Raw genomic sequence first — 23,288 nt, 5'->3', positions numbered from 1 at the left:
AGTACCTGTATGACTCCATGGTTGAAATTTAGTCTTTTCCCCAATTTTTTAGAACTCGTCAAATTCAGGCTATTCCAACCAGCTCTGCAGTTGAAGGATTCAAGGCAAATCTTATCTTTAAGGAGATTGAAAAGAAGCTTGAAGAGGTAAGTAATATTTATATAAAATACTACCAGGAACCCAGAGGCTAGAGGAAGTGCACATAGATTACAGGTGCTGCTATGAAGTAGTACAAGTTGAAATTTTATGTGATATTGTCCAATAGTTAGTGTATTTTAGATATCTGAATGTGTATTATGGTTTCTTTGTAATTCTGGTGGCTGCATTTCTGAGATGTACAAATCTCTAGGTTTGAGTTATATAAAGAACTGTAGTAAATTGCTGTTAAAATTTTAACTTCAGAGGAAAGACTAGCCCTTGTCACTTTTTTCTCCATCTTTTGTCTGGGAGATAATAATATGGATAGAGTTTATATGTTAAGGGATTGAATTAATTTTTATGTAACTTTATTCTGAATTTAAAAGAGCTCACATAGAACCATTCAAAACATTTAAAGTCAGCCTTTAAAGCTACCTAATACCCAAACTTTTTTTTGTGTGTATTTTTCGGAAGTGAGAAGCCTGGGGGGTGGGGGACAGCATCCAGACAGACTCCCGCATGCGCCCAACTGTAATCCACCCGGCATGCCACCAAGGGGCGATGCTCTGCCCATCTGGGGCGTTGCTCAGTTGCAGTGGAGCCATTCTAGCACCTGAGGCAGGGGCCGTGGAGCCGTCCTCAGCACCTGGGCCAGCTTTGCTCCCATGGAGCCTTGGCTGTGGGAGGGGAAGAGAGAGACAGAAAGAAAGGAGAAGGGGAAGGGTGGAGAAGCAGATGGGCACTTCTCCTGTGTGCCCTGACCGAGAATCAAACCTGGGACTTCCACATGCTGGGCCGACATCAAACTCTTTTTAAAAAGAAATCTCTTGTACTTGATTTTTTCAAAGTAGTTTTTAATTTGTTTTTTTTGCTGTTGTTGTAAAAATGCTGTTAATTTTTGAAACATTCCACTGTATAGAAACATATAAAACAGAAAAAATTTAAATCTTCTGAAATGGGAGCATTTGAGATCTTGCTCTCTGGTATATATCATCAATTTAGCTCAAATAAACTCTTACAAAAATATAAAATAAAATATCCTGAAAAGTTAGAGTTCACTAAAATGTTAACAATGGATGGCATTCTTTTTTTTTTTTTTTTTTTTTTTTTTACAGAGACAGAGAGAGAGGGATAGACAGGGACAGACAGACAGGAACGGAGAGATGAGAAGCATCAATCATTAGTTTTTTTGTTGCTCACTGTGACACCTTAATTGTTCATTGATTGCGTTCTCATATGTGCCTTGACTGTGGGCCTTCAGCAGACCGAGTAACCCCTTGCTCAAGCCAGCAACCTTGGGTCCAAGCTGGTGAGCTTTTTGCTCAAACCAGATGAGCCCGCACTCAAGCTGGCGACCTTGGGGTCTCGAACCTGGGTCTTTGGCATCCCAGTCTGACATTCTATCCACTGCGCTACCGCCTGGTCAGGCAGATGGCATTCTTTCAGACATCTCTTTGTGTATATGAACAACAGTTTTACATAAATATAATTATGCAGTACCTGTTGGGTTTTTTAAATTACACTATATATGCAGATCTATTTTAATGTACAGTAATTAGTTTTCAATAGATAATAATCATACTAAGGTAATCTAATAGTAGCTCTCCAAAAGGAGAGTTATTTTTTTCAGGCAAAATGAGATATTTAGTTCATTGTTTCAGACCTAAAGGCATCTTGGGATTTTATTATTGATTTCAATTTTGAGACCAACAAGCTGTAGTTAGAACCTGAGTCACACAGTTCCAATTGCGTATCTAATCACTAAGCTGCTCAAAGTGGGCTGAATAAAGAAAAGGACTCGGAACATTTGAGCTCTGTGTTTCACTCATGTTAGAGCCACCGTGTGGGAAGGCAAACATTTTGCATGTTGTAACTCCCTTATTGTAGCACAAAGGACTTCTTAACCTCTAATATGATTGGATTGGGGACAACAGCAAATATGACTAACATGTCTTGACAGAGGTCCCTGAATTTCTAGGATTTTTATAATGATCAACAACTTTTTTGAGGTAGAAAGGGCCAGGCTGACAGTTGGCCCACATGCTACAGACCTTTCACACACCTGTGTGAGATTACCTTTTATTATATAACCTGCTTTTTCTTCTTTTTTTAAATTTCTGTTTAAAAACTTTTTTTTAATTTAATTTATTGGGGTGACATTGGTTAATAAAGTTATACAGGTTTCAGGATGCTTTTTCCTCTTGACAGTGTGTCCCAGTTTGAATGTGTGTGTACCAGAATCTATTTAGGTAGTCTATGGTGAATGTTGGGTTGTATTTACATATTGTCAGTAAAACAGTGGTTTAATAAATTTCATTTTGTACTCATCTATAAGTACTCAATGCCATGATTACTGTAACATAAATAATTAAAAGGGAAAATTGTGGGGTAGTTGGATATGTATATTTTGCATTTTGATACAATCCACCAAAAAGAGGGCACTAATTTACAAATTTAATAGTAATTCATGAGAGTGACTTTTTTTTTTAGACCTTCTCCATGCTATGTTGACTGTTTTTTTTTAAAAACAATCTTTGCCATCTAGTAGGAATTAATAATCTTACTAATTTTTTTTCATTACAAATATCCACTAAAATGAAATTGGACTGTCTGAAAAAATTTTTGGATGCCACCAATATTTGCCTACAGAGTAATCCATAGTATAGTTGCTTCTGCCAAGTTGCCCCATTTTTTTGAACTTTATTCTGTTAAAAAAAAAATCAAATAAAAATAATTAGAGAGTATTTGGTATGGCTAGATGTCAATCATTGAATACTTCATTACTGGGACTAACAAAGCAGTGCTGTTTTCATTTCAGTCTTCTTTTAGCTTTGCAAATGTATGCCTCTTGCTCCCATTTTAATTCTTTTATCCTTCCATAACCTCACTTGCATGGACCTTGTCCCCTTGTTTCTTTTCTCCTTCCCACGATTGTCAGTTTCCTAAATGTTTGCAGGACTAGAAAATGAAAGAAAGTCTTGGAATCTTTTGTCAATTCATGCATTTTCTGCCTTAGCAAAGGAAGCCTGGCAAGATATTTTATTTCCACTTTTGTCTTTGTTAGCAATACCCCATTGCCCTTCTTTGAATTCTCTTAATTTTTTGTTCTGATTATGTTTACGACAGGCCCTACTCCTTAACCTTTTACCTACTCAGAAAGAAGTACTTTTCTTCAGTAAGGAGGCACTTAGAACTTTCTTAGTATTAATGACCTCCGGTTTCGCAACAAATGTGTATTTGCTTTCCTCTTTTAACTCTCTCCCTCCCTCTTCAAATGAAAATGTCTTATTGACCACAGGATGTGATTTTGAGGGATGGTCAGATGGTTTTCAAACTTAGCAGCAAGAGCAAAATTAATACACCTGTCTTAAGGAGGTGGGAGGAATTTCTCTCGAAGTATGTAGGTAGAATTTCTAAATGTTTGCTGGTGTTTTCTTGCTCTAACTTGTTGGTGTCTGTCATGGCTCTATTCCTGAGGCATTGTACAAGCAGATGGCATGGATGCACCTGGAAGTAGTCATTCAGGAACCACTGGCCCCAAAGAAAGCCTGGCTGTTAGGTTACCCAACATACCAGCATTTTTAACCCACTCTTCTAGATTGTCTCCATAGAACCTTGAGGGATAAAATATTTTAAGGAATGTGTAGAAGACCTTGAACTTTGTTTTAATTCATTTACGGTGACAATCTGCTTTCATAGTCTAAAGTTTGGAAGTATTGATATAGTCTACTTTGCAGTATGTTATGGTCAAGTGGAAAGAGCACTGAATGTGGAGTTGAACCAATTTAGGATTGAGTTCTAGTTGTATAACTTTCTAGCCATAAGTCCCTGCCCCTGCCCTGAGGAAACAGAGTTTAGTGGAGAGAAAGAAATAAAAAAATTTTCCCAGAAAAAAATAACTGCTTTTTTTAACAAGAAACCTGGGTGCATGTGCAAAGGACTATTGAAGTATCCCAACAGAGACAGGAAAGCCTTCCCAGAAGAGTTAGCTTGTGAGCTGAGACTTGAACTGGTGAGATGGGGATGGGAATGGAGAACAGGAGGAAGGTGAATGACCCAGGACAGGGCAGGAGCAAGGGCACAGAGCCACATATGTTCCTGGAATTTAAAGTGATCAGTATTGTGAGAACATAAAGGCTGAGGCTGAGGAAGATTAAAAAGTGTCTGAAGATAACGATCCTTAAGATCATGAAGAATCTTGAATAATATGTGGAAACAAACTTCATCCTATAGTGTGTGGGGAGCCATTTAAGAAATGCAAACCTGAAGCCCTGGCCGGTTGGCTCAGTGGTAGAGCGTCGGCCTGGCGTGCAGAAGTCCCGGGTTCGATTCCCGGCCAGGGCATACAGGAGAAGCGCCCATTTGCTTCTCCACCCCTCCTCCTCTCCTTCCTCTCTGTCTCTCTCTTCCCCTCCCTCAGCGAGGCTCCATTGGAGCAAAGATGGCCCGGGCACTGGGAATGGCTCCTTGGCCTCTGCCCCAGGTGCTAGAGTGGCTCTGGTCGCAGTAGAGCGACGCCCTGGAGGGGCAGAGTGTTGCCCCTGGTGGGTGTGCCGGGTGGATCCCAGTCGGGCACATGCGGGAGACTGTCTGACTGTCTCTCCCCGTTTCCAGCTTCAGAAAAATACAAAAAAAAAAAAAAAGGAAATGCAAACCTGAAAGTGTGAGGTGGATTATGGAAGAGTTAGATTATGTTAAGTGGATTATTTGGCAGCAGGATAGAGAATAGTCTGAAGGGTTCTTAACCTCTGTGAGCCTAACTGTTTTTTCTGCTCAGTGAGCAAACCTGTCTAACTACTTACAGGGTTTTAGGAAGATTAAAGAAAAAATGTATATAAAAAAAACTTAAAAAGTTTATAGCCCTGCAAAGATCATTATTGTTGTTAGTAATTTCCCCCTAAAGTTAACTTAAAATTTGAGTGAGATCTTAAAGGAAACCAAAATAAGAGAATTTATTTTTCATTTCAAAAAAATCTGACAGTCATTTTGGTTTCTTGATATAATATAACTAGGAAATATTGGTAGTTCATTTCAGGATACCCACTTGTAAGAATGCCTCCATGACTGTTGTGATAAATAGACCTAAATATTTTTAGAATAGCTTCTTTGGAGTCCTAAGACCTATGTTGATTCTAAATAAATTCAGATTTGTTATCTTTATATAAGAAAAAGATTGACACACCCTCTAAGATGACTAAAAAGACAGGTAAAAGTGTTTGTGAGGCCTGACCAGGAGGTGGTGCAGTGGATAGAGTGTTGGACTAGGACACAGAGGACCCAAGTTTAAGACCCCGAGGTCGCCGGCTTGAGCAGGGGCTCATCAGCTTAAGCGTGGGGTTTCTGGCTTGAGCCCAAAGATTGCTGGCTTGAAGCCCAAGGTCGCTGACTTGAACAAGGGGTCACTTGCTCTGCCCATCAAGACACACATGACAAAGCAATCAATGAACAACTAAGATGCAGCAACGAAGAATTGATGCTTCTCATCTCTCTCCCTTCCTGTCTGTCTGTCCCTATCTGTCCCTCTCTCTGTCTGTCTCTCTCTCTGTCACACACAGAAAAAGGTGTTGGTGAAGATGTAGAGAAATTGGAACCTTCATTCATTGCTGGTAGGATTGTAACATGGTGTGTAGCCACTTAGAAAGCAGTATGGTAGTTCTTCAAAAAGTTAGACATCTGCCCTGGCTGGATAGCTCCTTTGGTTAGAGCATTGTCCTGAAGCCCAGAGGTTGCTGGTTCGATCCCCAGTCAGGGCATATACAGGAATGGATTGATGTTCTTGTCTCTCTCTCTCTCTCTCTCCCTTTCCCTCTCCCTCTTCCTCTCTGGCTAAAATCAGTAAATAAAAAATAAAAAATAAAAAAAGTTAGACATCTTCTTATGACTCAGAGGTTTCACTTCTAAATATATACCTAAGAAAAATTAGAGCCTATGTCCATATAAAACTTACACACAAATGTCCACAGCAATATTGTTTATACTAGCTAAAAAGGAAAAAATAACTATCAACTGATGAATGGCTAAACAAAATGTGCTACACCCATACAATGGAATATTAGTTGGCCATAGGAAGGAATGAATTATTGTTAGATGCTTCAACCTGGGTGAACCTTAGACACATTATGCTTACTTAAAGAAAACAATCACAAAAGACCATATATTGTATGATTCCATTTATGTGGAATGTCCAGAATAAGCATATCCACAGAGACAAGAAGTAGATCAGCAGTTGCCAGGCAGGAGGGGAAAATAAGAGTGGAGGAATGATGGTAATGGATATGGGTTTCTTTGGGGGGGAGTGATAAGAACATTCTAAAATTAGATAGTTATGTTGGTTGTACAATTTGGAATATATTAAAATACCACTGAATTGTACTTTAAAAGTGTAAATTTTATGGTATGTAAATAATATCTCAATAAAATTGTTATAAAACAAAAAAAGAACACAACAAAAAGAAAACACTTAGACCAGGCTCTCTGCATACATAGAAACAGATGTCAGCTTATGTAAATTCCTTGTGGATAATAATTATTTGAGTATTTCAGGCACTTATCACAGTGTCTGAACATAGTAAACACTTAAAATCTTTGTTAAAAAGGATAATATTACAGCCCCGACTGGTTGGCTCAGTGGTAGAGCATCGGCCCGGTGTGTGGATGTTCTGAATTCGATTCCTGGTCAGGGCGCACAGGAGAAGCACCTATCTGCTTCACCACCACTTCCCTTCTTGCATCTCTCTCTCTCTCTCTCTGTCTCTCCCCTGTAGCAATGGCTTAACTGGAGTGAGTTGACCACGGTCTCTGAGGATGGTGCCATGGCCTCTGCCTCAGGTGCTGAGAAGAGCTCAGTTGCCGAGCAACAGAGCAACACCCCAGATGGGCAGAGCACTGCCCCCTAGTGGGCTTGACAGGTGGATCCCAGTCAGGCGCATGCAGGAGTCTATCTCTCTGCCTCCCCTCATCTCACTGAATTAATTAATAATATGATACCAAAAGGAAGACTCATATATAAATTATTATGGGGATATAAGGCTAAAATAAAGAAGAGAAATAAAAACTTTTAGAAATGGTAAGAGAACTCAAAAGATAGTCAGTTCCAAAATAAATAAATATTAATATAGTTTATATATATTTGCAATAACCCAGTTATAAAACATAATGGAAACTATATTACTAATAACAGCAATATAAAATACTTAAGAATCAACTTGACAAGAAATGAACAAAAGCCTGTGTGAGGGAAAAAAAAGACAAAATATTGTCAAGGAATATCAAAGAACACTTGAAGATATACCACATTCATGGATAGAAGGACTTAATATTGTAAAAATACTACTCTCCTAAACAGATCCATATATATACTTTATGCAACTCCATCTAAATCTAGCAGTGTTTGGGGTTGGAGGTTAGAATTAACTGAATGATTATAATGTATATCTAGAGGGGGAAAAGTCCAAAACAAATCCAAGAATAGCCAAAAAGTAATTTGAAAGAGAGTAGATTTACTATACTAGAATAGAGTACATTATAAAGCCATAATAGTGGCACAGAAATAGCAGACGGATCATGAGGGAAATAAAAAAAAAATGCAAACATTTCACTGGGGAACAAAGTTTTTTTCATTTTCTGTTGCATGAGGTTTTAGAACTGTTTTTATATATTTCTGCATCGCTGATTCCAAATCTGAAATCTGGTTTTTGGTGCATGCTCTAGTTTTTATGCAATTTTAAATTCTTTTTGTTAACAGTTAATGGCATGCATTGGTTTTTAAATTGGAGTTAAAGGGCAACAACTCTTGGATTGAACATAACCACAAGGCAATTAATGTTTTACAAACATCACTTTTACATAATTGTAGTTGTTCTTAAATGTAAAAAAATATTATCTGATAAAAACCATCCCCTTCTTTTGTTTTAAGATTGAATCATGGCTTCTTCGAGTAGGCATAAATGTAAGAATAGTCCTGACATAACAGTCCTGTATAATAGTCCTTCTGTTATATATGTGGCTGTTACACACTTCAACGTCAGAGGCACAATATTTCATCATTTGTGACATGTGCATATATTGCCTATTTTCAAGTTCCCCTTGGCGATCAAGACAAGAATCGGGCTCCTCATATTGTATGTCTTAATTGTGAGGAAATGCTTTGTGACTGGACAAAAGGAAAATGCGAAGGAATACCTTTTGGTATTCCCATGGTTTGGCGTGAACCTAAGGACCACAGCAGTGACTGTTATTTCTGTCTGATCCATACAAAGGGCATCGGCAAGAAAAAACGGCATATGATCACATATCCTAATATTCCTTCAGCAATTCGACCTATCCCGCACTCGGAGACACTCCCGGTTCCAGTTTTCAATGGTTTTATTTCTTCTAAGGATGAAGAAAATTAACATGGTGATCAAGTATATTTTGATAAGATACATGAGGAAATGGTTGTAGAATCTGAAAGGGTCTTCTTCTGATGCCAAGCAGTCATTAACCCCTCAGCAGTTTAGCCAATTGAATGACTTAGTAAGGGACACTAATTGAATGACTTAGTAAGAGACTTGGGCCTATCAAAGAAAGCAGCTGAGTTATTAGCCTCCAGGCTTCCAGAAAAGAATGTACTTCACTGGTCAGTTAAAGTATCCCATTTCAGGAAGTGTGAACAAATTTTTGTGGACCTTTTTTCCGAAGACAAACACTTTGTTTATTGTCACGGTATCAGCAGTCTTCTCAGCCAGCTAGGTGTTACCCCTTACATTTCAACAGAATGGCGGCTATTTCTTGACAGCTCTAAACAGAGTCTGAAATGTGTTCTCCTACACAACAGTGATGTTTATGCAGCGGTTCCAATTGGTTATTCAACTCATCTGCGAGAAGATTATAATGACATAAAAATTGTCCTCGACTTTCTGAAGTATGAGGAGCATAACTGGATCATTTGTGTGGATCTTAAAATGGTAAATTTCCTGCTAGGACAACAGAGAGGTTTCATGAAGTATCCTTGCTTTCTGTGTTTGTGGACAGCCGAGCTCGGGAGAAACACTGGACACAGAGGAGTGGCCAAAACCTGAAGCTCTGGAAGTAGGGATGCAAAATATTGTGAATGAACCTGTAGTTAATCAAGACAGGATCATTTTCCCCCCACTTCACATCAAACTTGGCTTAATGAAGCAGTTTGTTCAGGCTTTGAATAGAGAAAGTGAATGCTTTCAACATATTATTTCTGCTTTTCCTGCCTTGTCTTTCGAGAAGATAAAAGCAGGTGTATTTGATGGACCTCAAATTCAAACCCTCATACATAATGAAGAATTGCCAGGAAGATGAATAAGGAGGAGAAAGCAGTATGGCAGTCTTTTGTGGCACTTACAAAGAACTTCCTTGGCAACAAAAAAGCAGAAAACTATGAACTTCTGGTTCAAAGGATGCTGTTGGCTTTCTGCGACAGTGGATGTAACATGAGCGTTAAGATTCACTTTCTGGCCTGACCTGTGGTGGCACAGTGGGTAAAGCGTCGACCTGGAAATGCTGAGGTCGCCGGTTTGAAACCCTGGGCTTGCCTGGTCAAGGCACATATGGGAGTTGATGCTTCCTGCTCCTCCCCCCCTTCTCTCTCGGTCTCTCTCCTCTCTTTCTCTCTCCTCTCTCTCTCCTTTCTAAAATGAATAAATAAATAAATAAAATAAAATTAAAAAAAAGATTCACTTTCTGAACAGTCACCTTGATAAGTTTCCCGAAAATCTTGAAGCTGTTAGTGATGAGCAGACTACCGCTGGAGCATCAAACGAGATTGTCCTCAACAAGTACACAAATGCAAGAGCTACAAACGCAAATATTTGCCTGAATAGAATTTAAATAAGTTTTGCGCAAATTTTATGATTAAAATAAGTGTTTTAATATGTTCTGTTTTGAAATTGAAGACAAATTCTGATGCAATCATATCTTTTAATATATTAGTGTATTTACTGCATTATATAAATTATTATATTTTCACAAAGATGATGTCCAAGAAGACATTCTACTTCATTATGTTAAACTAAATGTTGAAAATTTTACAATAAGATAAAAACCTAAAATCTTTAATTGCAAAAAAGCTATAGCTTACAGAGAAAAACTAATGTCAGATTTGAGATCAGCACACTCGAATTAGGTAAGAACAAGTGTTTTTGTGGATGCAACAAAAATTTTGTTCCCCAGTGTGTTGAGCAGTTACTCTGTGCCTTATGGGTATTGACGTAATTATTACATACCACTCGGAGTTACATAACTCTACTGTTATTATCTCCATTTCACATCTAAAACTGAGATTCAGAGAGGTTTAGTAATGTGCTCAGGGTAATATAAGTATTCAGTAGAGCAGGAATTTAAACCTGTGCTGATTACAGATTCAGTATTCTTAATTAACAAAGGAATTTAATCTTAAATAAATGAGGCTATGTAAAAATACTTAGATATACAAATGTTATTCACAACATTGTTAAGTGCCAGAAGTTAGAACTAAGTTAAATATCAAGCAACAGAGTATTGGTTAAATAGTAGTACATTTCTACAATTAAAGACTATCTGTGGTCATTTAAAATTATGTGGAGGAATATTTAATGATACAGTAATGAGGAAAATTATATTAAACAGAAAAGTGGATTATAAAAGTTTGTACAATATGATCCCATATACTAAAATATTTTCTGTTATAAAATGATGAATTATTTATATTTTCTAAGTGTTTACTTATTGATATTTTATAGTTACTTCTCAGTAAAATGTATTTTCTCTCTAAAGAAAAGTAATTGCAATAAAATGATGATGATTATTACTGTTTTAAAGATGTGAGAGGTTGTTATTCCTATACCCTGCTAGCTGGCTTAGCTGTTCTTCTGTGCTTTCCTCTGTATAGTCCCTGGTGTTTCCCTTTATTCCAGTATATTGTCATAGTCATCACAGTTCATTATCACTTATCCTTACTCTAACTCTTACGTCTGTATTCTGGGTGCCCAGAGCAATGTCTGGGGTCAGTTCATGGTTTCAGTCAGAAACTATTGCAGTGAGGGGTAGATGAAGCAGAGTGGGAATGAAGGGGAGAGGGTAGAAATGGAAACCGACCTACAGAGATATGTACCCTAGGTTATTTTCCCAACTTCATTCTTCAAGATCCAAAAGTAAGTTGTAGATGGTATAATACTTGAATACCTAATCCAGAAAATAGGTTGATCAAAAAAAGACTGATCTCAGAACCACATATCTTAATGGTGGGAAACCAAAAATGTGGGAAGCCAAAATATGTATGTAAAGGAATGTACCTGCAAAAAAAAAAAAAAGAGAGAGAGAGGGGGGCAGTTTATACTTTTAGAGACGCCAGAGTGAATGTTTCAGAAATTATTGAGACAAATCAAGGCTATTTCAGTAGAAAAGGCTGTCGTGCCCCACCCCCAAACTTCTTTTTCCTTCCACCAGTTGTATCCAGAAAGCCATTTTTAACAAGAGACTTGGCAGATGAGAGAGTTCTTGCCTGTTTGCCTCTCAGACTTTTCTGGGTAAAAGGTCCTAAGGGAGCTTGGGGACTGCCCCTGCTGGCCCAGCTGCTCACCTCATGTATCTGTTTAAACATTTAATTTGATTGGGGAAAAAGTCAGAAAAAATGAGCTTAATTTAACTCCCAGTGTTATTCTTCTTTCCAGGAAGGGGAAGAGTTTGTGAAGAAAATCGGTGGTATTTTTGCCTTCAAGGTGAAGGATGGCCCCGGGGGTAAAGAAGCCACCTGGGTGGTGGATGTGAAGAATGGCAGAGGATCCGTGCTTCCTAACTCAGGTCAGTGCAGTAATGGCTTCAGGAATACGGACAAGTTCACAAAGGAAAACGGGAGTCTGCTTTGGTGTTCCAGAAAGGATTGACTTTAGGACCTTGTTAAACTAGTGAATCCTTGGGAATAGGAATAGGAATAGGTCACAGCTGCCTCCTCCCAAAGCTTTGGAGAATCTACTGGATTACAGAGCCACCAGTCTTAGGTTTTGGAGTTAGACAAACTTGGGTTAGGGTCCTGGCTTTGCCAATCACAAATTTTGACCTTGAATAAATTAACTTCTCTGAGCCTCAGTTTTCTAATCAGTACATGGGAATAATAAGTGGTATCTATTTCACAGGTTTAATCTGAGGATTAAGAGAATTATCTCTTAATTATTTGTAAAGTACGTGGTCCAGTGTATGGTTACTTGGTGTGAGAGACCTGTCTGTACTCACTATCTCTACTTCCTCTCATCCCAGTCTTCTTTTTTTCTTCTTTCATTTACTGTCAACCATTTATTCAGTAGCTCTCCGTCTCTTTCATCCCAGTCTTTTTTGAATCCGCTAGTCAGCTTTTGTCCTCAGCACTCACGGCTATTCTTGTTGAGGTTACCAGTGACCAACCATGCTGCTAAACTACCCAGCCCTCATGATATTAATTCTTCTTCCTGGCTTTCCTCTTACCTCCTGGCTGTTCCTTCTTGGTCTCGCTTCCTGTTTTCTCTTCATTTCCAAATTTCTAAACATTGAAGAGCTCCAAGGCTTAGTTCTATCTACTGGGGATCTCCTTTACCACCATCTCTACACAGGTGACTCCCAGATATCGCCAGCACTTGGAGTTCAGCCACTGAACTCCAAAGTGTATGTCCAGCTGCTTAATTGACAAGTTTACTTGGATATTTAATAGGTAACCCAAAACTAACAAGTATAAAAGTGAACTCCTGGTCTTCCTCCCGCTCCCCTTTAATCATGTACTCTTCCACTGTCTTCCCCGTCTCAGTGAATTGTTCTCTCCTACCAGTTCCTCAGTCCCAAAACCTTGAAGTCATCTCTGGCTCCTCTTTTTCTCATACTCTGCAGGCTAATCTATCAGCAAATCTTGCCTCCCCTACTGCTACCACCTTGGTCTAAGCTTCTATCTTTTTTTTTTTTGCCTGGTTTCCCGGTCTCTAACCTTGCCCTACAGATTTCCTCTTCACACACCAGTTGCAGTGATCATTTTAAAACTCAAGTCTGATTGTGACCCTCCTCGGCTTAAAACCATCCATGGCTTTCTGCTCACCCAGAGGAAAAGTTCCCTCTTTCCATTGGATCTTTGTCCAGATGTCACCTTCTTGGGAAGCCCTTTCCTAACCACACTTTTAAAATCACACCCCCATTACCATTTCTTATTTTTCTTTATGGTACTTATCACTTTCTGATATGCCATATAGCATTTGAATTCTTAGCTGCGTGAAGGTAGAGCCTTTTCCCTGTTAGGTTCACCACTGCAGTCCCAGTGGCTAGAATAGTACCTGATACATGGCAGGCCTTCAGTAAAATAACTAATTTAAAAACAAACAGCAGAATGAATGAATGATGCTTAGTAAGCATTCAGTAAATGGTAGCTGTATTGTCTGTTCTGTTTCTCTTGCTGAAAAGAGCCTGGTGCAACTGAGAAATAGGATGGATGAGAACTAGCTTTTTGGAAGGTTTAAAATACCATGCTTAGAACTTTGAAAGTGGTATGGTGTATAGTTAAGCTAGTAAAGCTTTTTTTAAAATAGAAAAGTGAAAGAGGATGAAGCTAGTGCCATGGACTAGATGAACTGGAAAGGGAGGAATCAGAGGCAGAGAGAGCAATTAGGAGGGTGGACGTTGCCACCGTCTGTATGAGCAGAAAGGATAGCAGGAATGTTGACAGTGAGAACAAAATGGCTGTTGTTACTGGGTCATTGCCAAGGACATTTGGGGTGAAGTTGATGGGACTGGAAGCCATGTAGGAGAAGGAGGTCTATCAAAGATGGCAGGGTTCATCATTGAAACGTTCTTGAGGGTGCTCCTGGAGGGAAGGTTGACATCAGAAGCACAGGTGGAAGGCAGGTTAGCTTAGCAAGGAGGGATAGGCACTTCTTTCTCTGAGAGGATAAGTAGATATCCAGGGGCATTCTGAAATAGAGAGGGATCGGCAGAGCTTCTGGAATAGAGTTTAGAGCCTGGAGACAGATGTTAACAGCAGTGGTCCATCACTATTAAATAAGGAATCGACTAGAGATGAGGGAAGGAGGAGCTGAGTAGTAGTAAGGGTATCCTTCTGATGTGGGTAGGATGGCTTGTGAAAAGTTCTTGAATTATATGTAGTCAATTTTTTATTTTTCTCAAAATGAGTGGACAGAAGGATAACTACAGGTTTGACTTCATGAGCTGCTTCATCTAGAGATTCTAGCTCTTAGAAATAAAAAGAAGTTTTGGAAAATAGTGCCATTTTTTTTAAATGACTGAAGGGTTATAGATTCTTCAGGATTATATTCTGATATACTCAGGCAGATGTCAAGATGATTTTTAAGAATTTTTCTGTTTTGTTATTGATGTGTGTTTGTCATGAAAGATAATATGCTTATGGAAGGCTAGTGCATAATTTCAGAGAAACTGTGTTCCCTGCATGCGGGCTCCGGCAGTGAGCTCTCCCCTCTGCAGGTGCCCCGTCCCAGACCTGAAGGGATTGCACCCTGGGGCAAGGTAATTTCTGCTGAAACTGACACGTGTTGGCAGCCAGGACTGGTGCTGAAATATGGACTTACCCAGTAAAAGCCACCCCTGGAAATTGCCAGCTCCTTTTACATCAGCCAACAAATGACCATTTGTTAGAGATCAGCTATGTTAAAGCATTAATGACCTGTCCTAGTTTGAACTGGCATCTTAGAGAATTGCTAGTTCTTTTGCCATGTACATAGTGTTGAGAGATTTACTTACTGTTAATGAAGTAAGATTTACTTGAATATATTTCATTTGCTTATATTCTAAGAGTTTGGTAATGATTATACTTTAGATTTTGTGCATTTTCCATTATCTTTTTTTCCTGCCTCGGTGCCTTTTTGTACCTTCTCTACGAATTGTGCCCCTTTCCTGTTCTCTGAAATAACTCACATAGCATGTCTCCAGGAAACCAACTTTGAGTAATCTGACATGACAAGTCATTCTTTCATTCCTTTATTCTGCCTTCTCAGCACTTACTTGAATTTTCAACCCTGTCCTTTTATGAGGAACATGCTATAGAAGCCTCGGAGTCTCCTGTCCCCAAGGTAGGGTAGAAAGAGCATGGCCTTTGGAGCCACCCAGACCTAGGTTCAGACAGTGGCTCTGCTGTTTATTAGGAGCATCTTTCCTGAGTCCAGTTGTCTCATCGAGAAAATGGAGAGAATAATTTTTATTCCTGGAGCTGTTGTGGGGATTAAATGAGATACGGTACATACAGCATATTAGTATAGTAAGTCCTCAGTAAATCATTTCTTTCTTTCCAACCCATATAATAAACATGAACTTTGCTTGGCAGTTAGACTTGTCTAAGACATGCTGATGAATTGGTGAAGGCCCAGTAAAGACTGAGGTGTTGAATGGGTTTGTATCCGTCTTATAACAAGAGGAAGCCATACAGCCTTAGGGAGTGTGGGCTTTAGCTGCAGGAATACGCTTTCAGACCTAGCTCAGCTGCTTATTTGCCGTGTGATCTTAAGTCTCTGACCCTCATAGAGTTGTTGTAATGATCAAATGAGTTATAGACATGAAGCGCTTGGCATAACAATAGCTCAATAAATGCTGATATTGCGTCAGTAGACTTCACTTCCTAAAGCCACTTTCAATGACTAATACTACTTTCTTGGAATATCAGGATTAAGTTCAACTATAAATCAAGTTCTGTTACCTCAACTGGCTAGCTTGCTCCACCCCCCTTGATGTTATATATTTACAAGAGAACTGGATTTTGTAAATTGTAAATTCTTTTATTTTTAAGGCTTTACACCATTTTTCCAGTAATAAGAGAAAATTTGTTAAGAGGTAAAGATGGAATGGCCATTGAATCTCATTCTTTTTAGAGGTTATCTCTGAGTTGTAAGATATATAATAAAACCTTTTTATTTTCAAGCTTGTTTTAGTTATTTAATAATATGGGCATGTTATAATTTTTAAAAATTTTATTGATTGATTTTTAGTTAGTGGGCAGAGAGAGAGAGAGAAAGAGGGGTTAAAGCGGTAAGCACCAACTCATAGTAGTTGCTTCCCATATGTGCCTTGACCGGGCAAGCCCAGGGTTTTGAACAGGTCACTTCAGCATTCCAGGTCAATGATTTAGCCACTGCGCCACCAAAAGTCAGGCTGGGCATGTTGTAATTTAACAGTTCACCCTATGTTGTCTGTTCAGGCTGCTCTAACAGACATACCACAACCTGGGTGGCTTATAAACAACAGAAAGTTATTTATAACAGTTCTGGAAGCTGGAAATGCAAGATCAAGGTGCCTGCATAATAGTTATGGTTAGTGAGGCCCCTCTTTCTAGTTCTTAGCCAGCGCCCTCTTGCTGTGGGCTCACATGGTAAAAGTAGCTAGGGGTCTCTTTGGAGTTTCTTTTGTAAGGTACTAATTGTATCCAAAAGGACTCCACCCTCGTGACCTCCCAAAGACCCTACCTATTAATAGCATCAGGCATTAGGATTCCTACATCTGAGTTTTGGAGAGGGGACACAAATGTTTAGAACATAGCAACCCCTATCTTCGCTATTAAGGCATAAATTATCTGATTAGTTATTGGACCATAATTTGATACTTTTTTGAATTTTAAATAATTGATTGATTCAACAAGAATTTATTGATTTCCCTTTATGTATCAAGTACTCTTCGGGGGCCTGGGGATAGAGCAATGAACAAACTGACAAGGGCCCTGTCCCTACGAACTTTTCACTCTAGTGGACAAATATAAGCAAAGCACATACACAGGTGCGTAAGGTAGTGTTAGGTAAGTGCACCAAAGAGAAGTCAGAATAATGAGATAGAAGGTGGCTCGGTTTCTGGGAGAGGCCAACTTTAATTTGAGGACGATGCTCAAATTAGCCTCAATAGTTACAGTACTATTGTTACATTGATTGTCGAGAACACTGCTGAGCCTGACCAGGTGTTGGCACAGTGGATAGAGCGTCAGACTGGGATGCGGAGGACCCAGGTTCGAGACCCTGAGGTCGCCAGCTTGAGGGCGGGCTCATCTGGTTTGAGCAAAGCTCATTAGCTTGGACCCAAGGTCGCTGGCTCAAGCAAGGGGTTACTCGGTCTGCTGAAAGCCTGTGGTCAAGGCACATATGAGAAAGCAATCAATAAACACACTAATGCGACACTAAGGTGTCGCAACAAAAAACTGATGATTGATGCTTCTCATTTCTCTCCTTTCCTGTCTGTCCCTATCTATCCCTCTCTCTGACTCTCTCTCTGTCTCTGTAAAAAAATAAAAATAAATAAAATAAATAAATAAAACACTGCTGAAAATTTTGATTTCTTGGAGAATTTTTTTTTTTGCACTTGAAAACTCTCATTTGTCCAAGGTAGACATGGCTGATTTAGCAATGAGATATTAGAGTCTTTGTTGTACAGTTTTTTTATTATACTTTGATTATATTAAAATTAATATAATATGATATTAAAATAAAATTTTGTATTATAGAGGGAAGGGCAAAAGTAGGCTTCCAGTTGTTTGTATGGAAAATACTGCAATAGTAAATAATAATACAAGAATAAACTCTGTGTTTCACATACTCAGTGTAAAAAAAAAAATTAGAAAAGATGAAGAAAATGAAAAAATTACTCTCCAGTGGTTCCATCATCTACTTCAGGGGTTGAAATACTAAGGCCTCCAAAAAAACCAAAAAAAGAAATACTATGGCCTCTGAGCCAAATCCAACCCCCACCTTTTCCTTCCTTCCTTCCTCCCTTCCTCCCTTCCTCCCTCCCTCCCTCCCTCCCTCCCTCCCTCCCTCCCTCCCTCCCTCCCTCCCTCCCTCCCTCGGGAGAGGATAAGACGCATTAACTCGTAGTTGCTTTCACTACAGTTGTACATTGAGCTTCTTATACGTACCTTGACCGGGCTTTGCCCGTGTCCCCTTGCTCAAGCCAACGATCTTGGGCTTTTCATGCCAATGACCTTTTAGACTCAAGCTGGTGTGCTTTTAGGATCAGGTGGACCATTCCTCATACAAGCCAGCGACCCTGTGCTGACGACACGGCGCTCAGAGTCAGAGATCTTGGGGTTTCCAACAGGCTGCCTCAGTGTTCTGGGTAGACGTTTTATCCACTGCGCCATGACTGGTCAGGCATCCGTCACCTATTTTTTTGGTTTGTTTTGTGTAAAATTTTTATTGATGTCTGGCACATAATAAAGGTTATAAATTTGAAGTATACAGCGTGATAAATGTTAACAAACATGTATTTCCCAGATCAAGATGCAGAATGTTGCCTGCACTTCAGAAACCTCCCTCACACTGCCTCATCACTACCCACTCCCAAAAGGAGCCATTATTTCAAATTCTATCACCATAGATTGATTTTATTTATTTTGGAAATTCATATAAATGGAAGCATGCAATATTTACTCTGTTAGGCCTGACTTCTTTTGCTCAGCATTGTGAAATTTATTAATATTGTTGCATGTAGCTATAGTTCATTTTTACTGCATGAATGCACCAAACTTTATTTATTCATTCCGTGGGTGATGCATCTTTGCAGTGTTTCCATATTGGGGCCTTATGAATAAAAGCCATTTTGAACATTCTCATGTGTGTCTTTTAGTGGACATAAGTACTCATTCCATTTGGCATATAACCAGGTGTAGAAATACTAAGTCATAAGGTATACTATATGTAGCCAGAAAGGGTTTTTTAAAAATGTGGATATACTATTTTACATTCCCTTCCATATTATATGAGAGTTTCATTTGCCCTACACTTTTGATAGTATGTGTTCCTCTCATGTACCTTTTTCTTAGTCAGGTTTATTGAGGTATAATTTACATATAATAAAATTTAACCTTTTAAATATAGTACAATTCTGTGAATTTAGACAAATGCATACACTTTTATAACCACAACCAACAAGCAAGATATAGAATATTTCCATCACCCCCAAAAAGTGTCTTCCTATCCATTTGTAGTCAATCCTTTTCTCCCACACTCAGGCACTGGCAGCCACCAATCTGATTTCTGTCCCTATAGTTTTACGTTTTCCAGAACATCTTATATATGGAATCATATGATATGCAGCTTTTTGACCTTGCTTTTTTCAGAGATTTATTTATGTAGCGTCAGCAATTTATTCCTTTTTGTGGCTCAGTAGTTTATCCATTTGCCAGTTGGTACACATTTGGGTTTTTTTCCAGCTTTTGGCAATTTGAATAGAGCAACTATCAACATTCATATGTAGGTTTTTGTGTGGACACATATTTTTATTTTTCTGGAGTCAACACTTAAAAGTGAGACTGCTAGATCATTTGGCATGTATATGGTTAGTTTAATAAGAATCTTCCAGACTGTTCTCTAAAGCAGCTGTACCATTTTACAGTCCCTCCAGCTGTCACTTGCTCCTCATTCTTGCCAGCACTGGATATTATCCTTTTGTTTAAGACTTTCATTCTTTTTTTTTTTTTTTTTTTTAAGATGAGAGGAGGGGAAGATAGTGAGGGAGACTCCTGCATATGCCCCGACTGGGATCCACATGGCAAAACCCATCTAGGGCTGATGCTTGAGTATAGAGCTATTTTTAGTGCCTGCGGTTGATATGCTCTGACCAACCTCAGTGCCTAGGGCTATGCTTGAACAAATCAAGCCATTGGCTGAGGGAAAGGAAGAGGGAGAGAAGGGGGAGAGAGAGAGAAGAGAAGCAGATGGTTGTTTCTCTTGTGTGCCCTGACCGGGGATTGAACCCAGGATGTTCATATGCTGGGCCAATGCTCTATCCACTGAGCCACTGGTCAGGGCCAAGACCTTTATTCTAGTAGCTATGTTGTAGTATCTTACCCATGCTTCTAACCTGATTTTCCTGATGACTAATGAAGCTGAACATTGTTTTATGAGCTCATTCGCTCATTTTTTATTGGATTATCTAATTTTTTCTAATTGAGTAGGAGTATTTAAATATATATTTTGGGTGCAAGTTCTTTGTTAGATATCTGAATTGCAAATACCTTCTCCCTCTGGGTATGCTACCTGTTTTGGAAATACATGGAGCAGAAAGTTGGTTTGCAGTTGGTTTGAGTATACCAAACACAAAGTTTATTATTATTTTTTAATCCACTGATTCTAGAGAAGGAGGAAGGGAGAGAGAGAAATATCAATCTATTTTACTTATTCATACATTCATTGGCCGATTCCTGTATATGCTGTGACCTGTGATCAAACCCACAACTGTGGCATATTGGGACGATGCTCTAACCAACTGAACTACCTGGCCAGGGTATTCTTGTATTATCATTTATTAATTATTGTATTCTTTTTCATATGAACAACTATAAACCTACTCTTCCCCAGTCTGTAGTTTTATTGGACCATAGCCACACTCATTTGTTTTTTTTTTTTTGTTGTTGTTTTTTTTTTCATTTGTTTTTTCTGTGGCTGCTTTTGAGATAAAGACATAGAGTTGAGAAGTTGCAATAGAGATCTGGTGGCCCACAAAGTCTGTAAACTATTTAGTGTCTCATCCTTTACTGAAGAAGTTTGTTAACCCCTGCTCTAGATAACTGTGTTCATTTTCTCTTACTGCATAACAACTTAGCACAAGCTTAGCAGCTGAAGACAGTACACACATTTGGGACCTCATAGATCCCCTGGTTAAGGTGGCTGAGGACAGCTTAGCCGGGTCCTCTGCACAGGGTGTCACAGGCTGCAGTGAAGGTGTTGGCCAGGGCTAGGATGTCATCTGGAGATTTGACTGGGAAAGGGTCTATGTCCAAGCTTACTTAGATTGCTGGCAGAATTTATTTCCTTGCAGCTGTGAGAATGATACTTTTAGTTTTTTATGGGCTATAGGCCAGTCTACCCTCAGCTCCTAAAGGTGGGTAACCTGCAGCATGGCTCTCTCCATCACCATTCACAGCATAGCAGCTAGCTTCTTAATGCCAGCAGGAGAGTAAGAGTTAGTGTTCTTACAAGACAGAATCATATAGAACATTATAGAGCCATAGGGATGATGTCCTGTCACCTTTGCCATGTTTGTTGGCTCGAAGCAAGTCACAGACCCTGTCCACACTTGAGAGAAGAGAATTATACAAAAGCATGAACACCAGAGGGAGGGATCATGGGGGTCATCTTAGAGTCTGCACACCACAATAACTATTATTAATATATTGGTGTCTAAGTTTATAGGTGTTTTTCCTATATCTATAAAATTGAATATCTGTTTTTGTATAGAAATGAAGCCCTGGCTGGTTGGCTCAGCGGTAGAGCGTCGGCCTAGTGTGCGGAGGACCCGGGTTCGATTCCCGGCCAGGGCACATAGGAGAAGCGCCCATTTGCTTCTCCACCCCTCCGCCGCGCCTTCCTCTCTGTCTCTCTCTTCCCCTCCCGCAGCCAAGACTCCATTGGAGCAAAGATGGCCCGGGCGCTGGGGATGGCTCTGTGGCCTCTGCCCCAGGCGCTAGAGTGGCTCTAGTCGCAACATGGCGACACCCAGGAGGGTCGCAACATGGCGACGCCCAGGATGGGCAGAGCATCGCCCCCTGGTGGGCAGAGCGTCGCCCCCTGGTGGGCGTGCCGGGTGGATCCCGGTCGGGCGCATGCGGGAGTCTGTCTGACTGTCTCTCCCTGTTTCCAGCTTCAGAAAAATGCAAAAAAAAAAAAAAAAAAAAGAAATGAGATCATGCTTACAGTTTTGTTTTTTGTTTGTTTTTTACAGTACAGAGAGACAGTCAGAGAGAGGGATAGTAGGGACAAACAGACAGGAATGGAGAGAGATGAGAAACATCAATCATCAGTTTTTTGTTGCGACACCTTAGTTGTTCATTGATTGCTTTCTCATATGTGCCTTGACCATGGGCCTTCAGCAGACCAAGTAACCCCTTGTTCGAGCCAGCGACCTTGGGTCCAAGCTGGTGAGCCTTGCTCAAACCAGATGAGCCCGTGCTCAAGATGGAGACCTCAGGGTCTCGAACCTGGGTCCTTCACATCCCAGTCCGATGCTCTATCCACTGCGCTGCCTGGTCAGGCTACAGTTTGTTTTGTAACTGGTTTATAGAGTAGTATCTGGAACCATATAACATGAACATTTTTTTCAGGCCAGTACATGTAGATCCATATCTTAAAATGGCTGCACTGTATCCTGTTAAATAAACATATCATCATTTATATATATGTATGTATATACATTTATGTGTGTGTTTTTTATTTAAACAAAAGTAGAGCAGAGACAGGGATATCAGGAGTATAGGCAGATTGTAATATAAAATACTGAATTTACCTAACTTGAGATACAGTATAAATATTATTACAAATAAAAAAAATTTTTTTTCTATATTTTTCTTAAGTGAGAAGCCAGGAGGCAGAGAGATAGACTCCTGCATGCACCTGACCGGGATCCACCTAACATGCCCACAGTGGGGCGATGCTCTGCCCATCTGGGGCATTGCTCCATTGCAACTGGAGCCATTCTAGTGCCAGAGGAGGAGGCCATGGAGCCATCCTCAGTGCCCGGGCCAACTTTGCTCCCATGGAGCCTTGGCTGCAGGAGGGGAAGAGAGAGAGAGAGAGGAAGAAGAGGGGGAAGGGTGTAGAAGCAGATGGGCGCTTCTCCTGTATGTCCTGACCAGGAATCGAACTCAGAACATTCATATGCTGGGCTGACACTCTATCACTGTGCCAACCAGCTAGGGCCCAAATAAAAACTCTTAGATGTTTACCAGTTTATAAGAAACTAGGAAAAAATCTAAGAAATGAAACCATCATTTATATTCTGCTTTTAATATTCTTAAGACTGTCAGTAGACTTTCATTAAAAGTCCTCAGAATAAAAAAAAAAATCTTAGCATATCTAGTTGTTTTTAGAATATCTGTTGAACAAATGATTGCTTACACTCTACCATCATTAATCAATTTTCTCTTGTAAATGTTGGTATTGCTTATAAGCGTCTCCCATTTCCCCACTGCTCCTGTTGTGGATGTGATTTGGTCACAGTCAGTGGCTTTTGACTAAAATGTATACATAAAATTGAACACTCCCCTTTTTCTTTTCCTTCTCCTGTATATCTCTGTTGTAGATAAGAAGGCTGACTGCACAATCACAATGGCTGACTCGGACTTAATGGCTTTAATGACTGGTAAAATGAATCCTCAATCGGTAAGTATATCCTCCCAATAGGTGGGTCTTTTAGTCCATTCTACTTTA

General features: G+C 39.6%; 1 protein-coding gene and 1 non-coding gene across 2 annotated transcripts in view; both read left to right on the top strand.

Annotated features, from left to right (window-relative positions):
• Positions 1-23,288, top strand: part of SCP2 (sterol carrier protein 2) — a 146,201-nt gene that overhangs the window by 118,997 nt on the left and 3,916 nt on the right. Inside the window, exons 13-15 of the mRNA XM_066269172.1 lie at positions 53-146; positions 11,799-11,928; positions 23,161-23,240. Coding sequence (XP_066125269.1) covers positions 53-146; positions 11,799-11,928; positions 23,161-23,240 — 304 coding nt within the window. The remainder of the gene's footprint in view (positions 1-52; positions 147-11,798; positions 11,929-23,160; positions 23,241-23,288) is intronic.
• On the top strand, positions 21,328-21,403 carry TRNAT-AGU (transfer RNA threonine (anticodon AGU)). The gene has a single exon. It is a non-coding gene; the product is annotated as a tRNA-Thr (tRNA).

The sequence above is a fragment of the Saccopteryx bilineata genome, chromosome 3 (genome assembly GCF_036850765.1).
Source record: "Saccopteryx bilineata isolate mSacBil1 chromosome 3, mSacBil1_pri_phased_curated, whole genome shotgun sequence".
Lineage (NCBI taxonomy): Eukaryota > Metazoa > Chordata > Mammalia > Chiroptera > Emballonuridae > Saccopteryx > Saccopteryx bilineata.
Note: the sequence above shows the minus strand (reverse complement) of the source record. Positions and strands in the feature narration are given on the sequence as shown.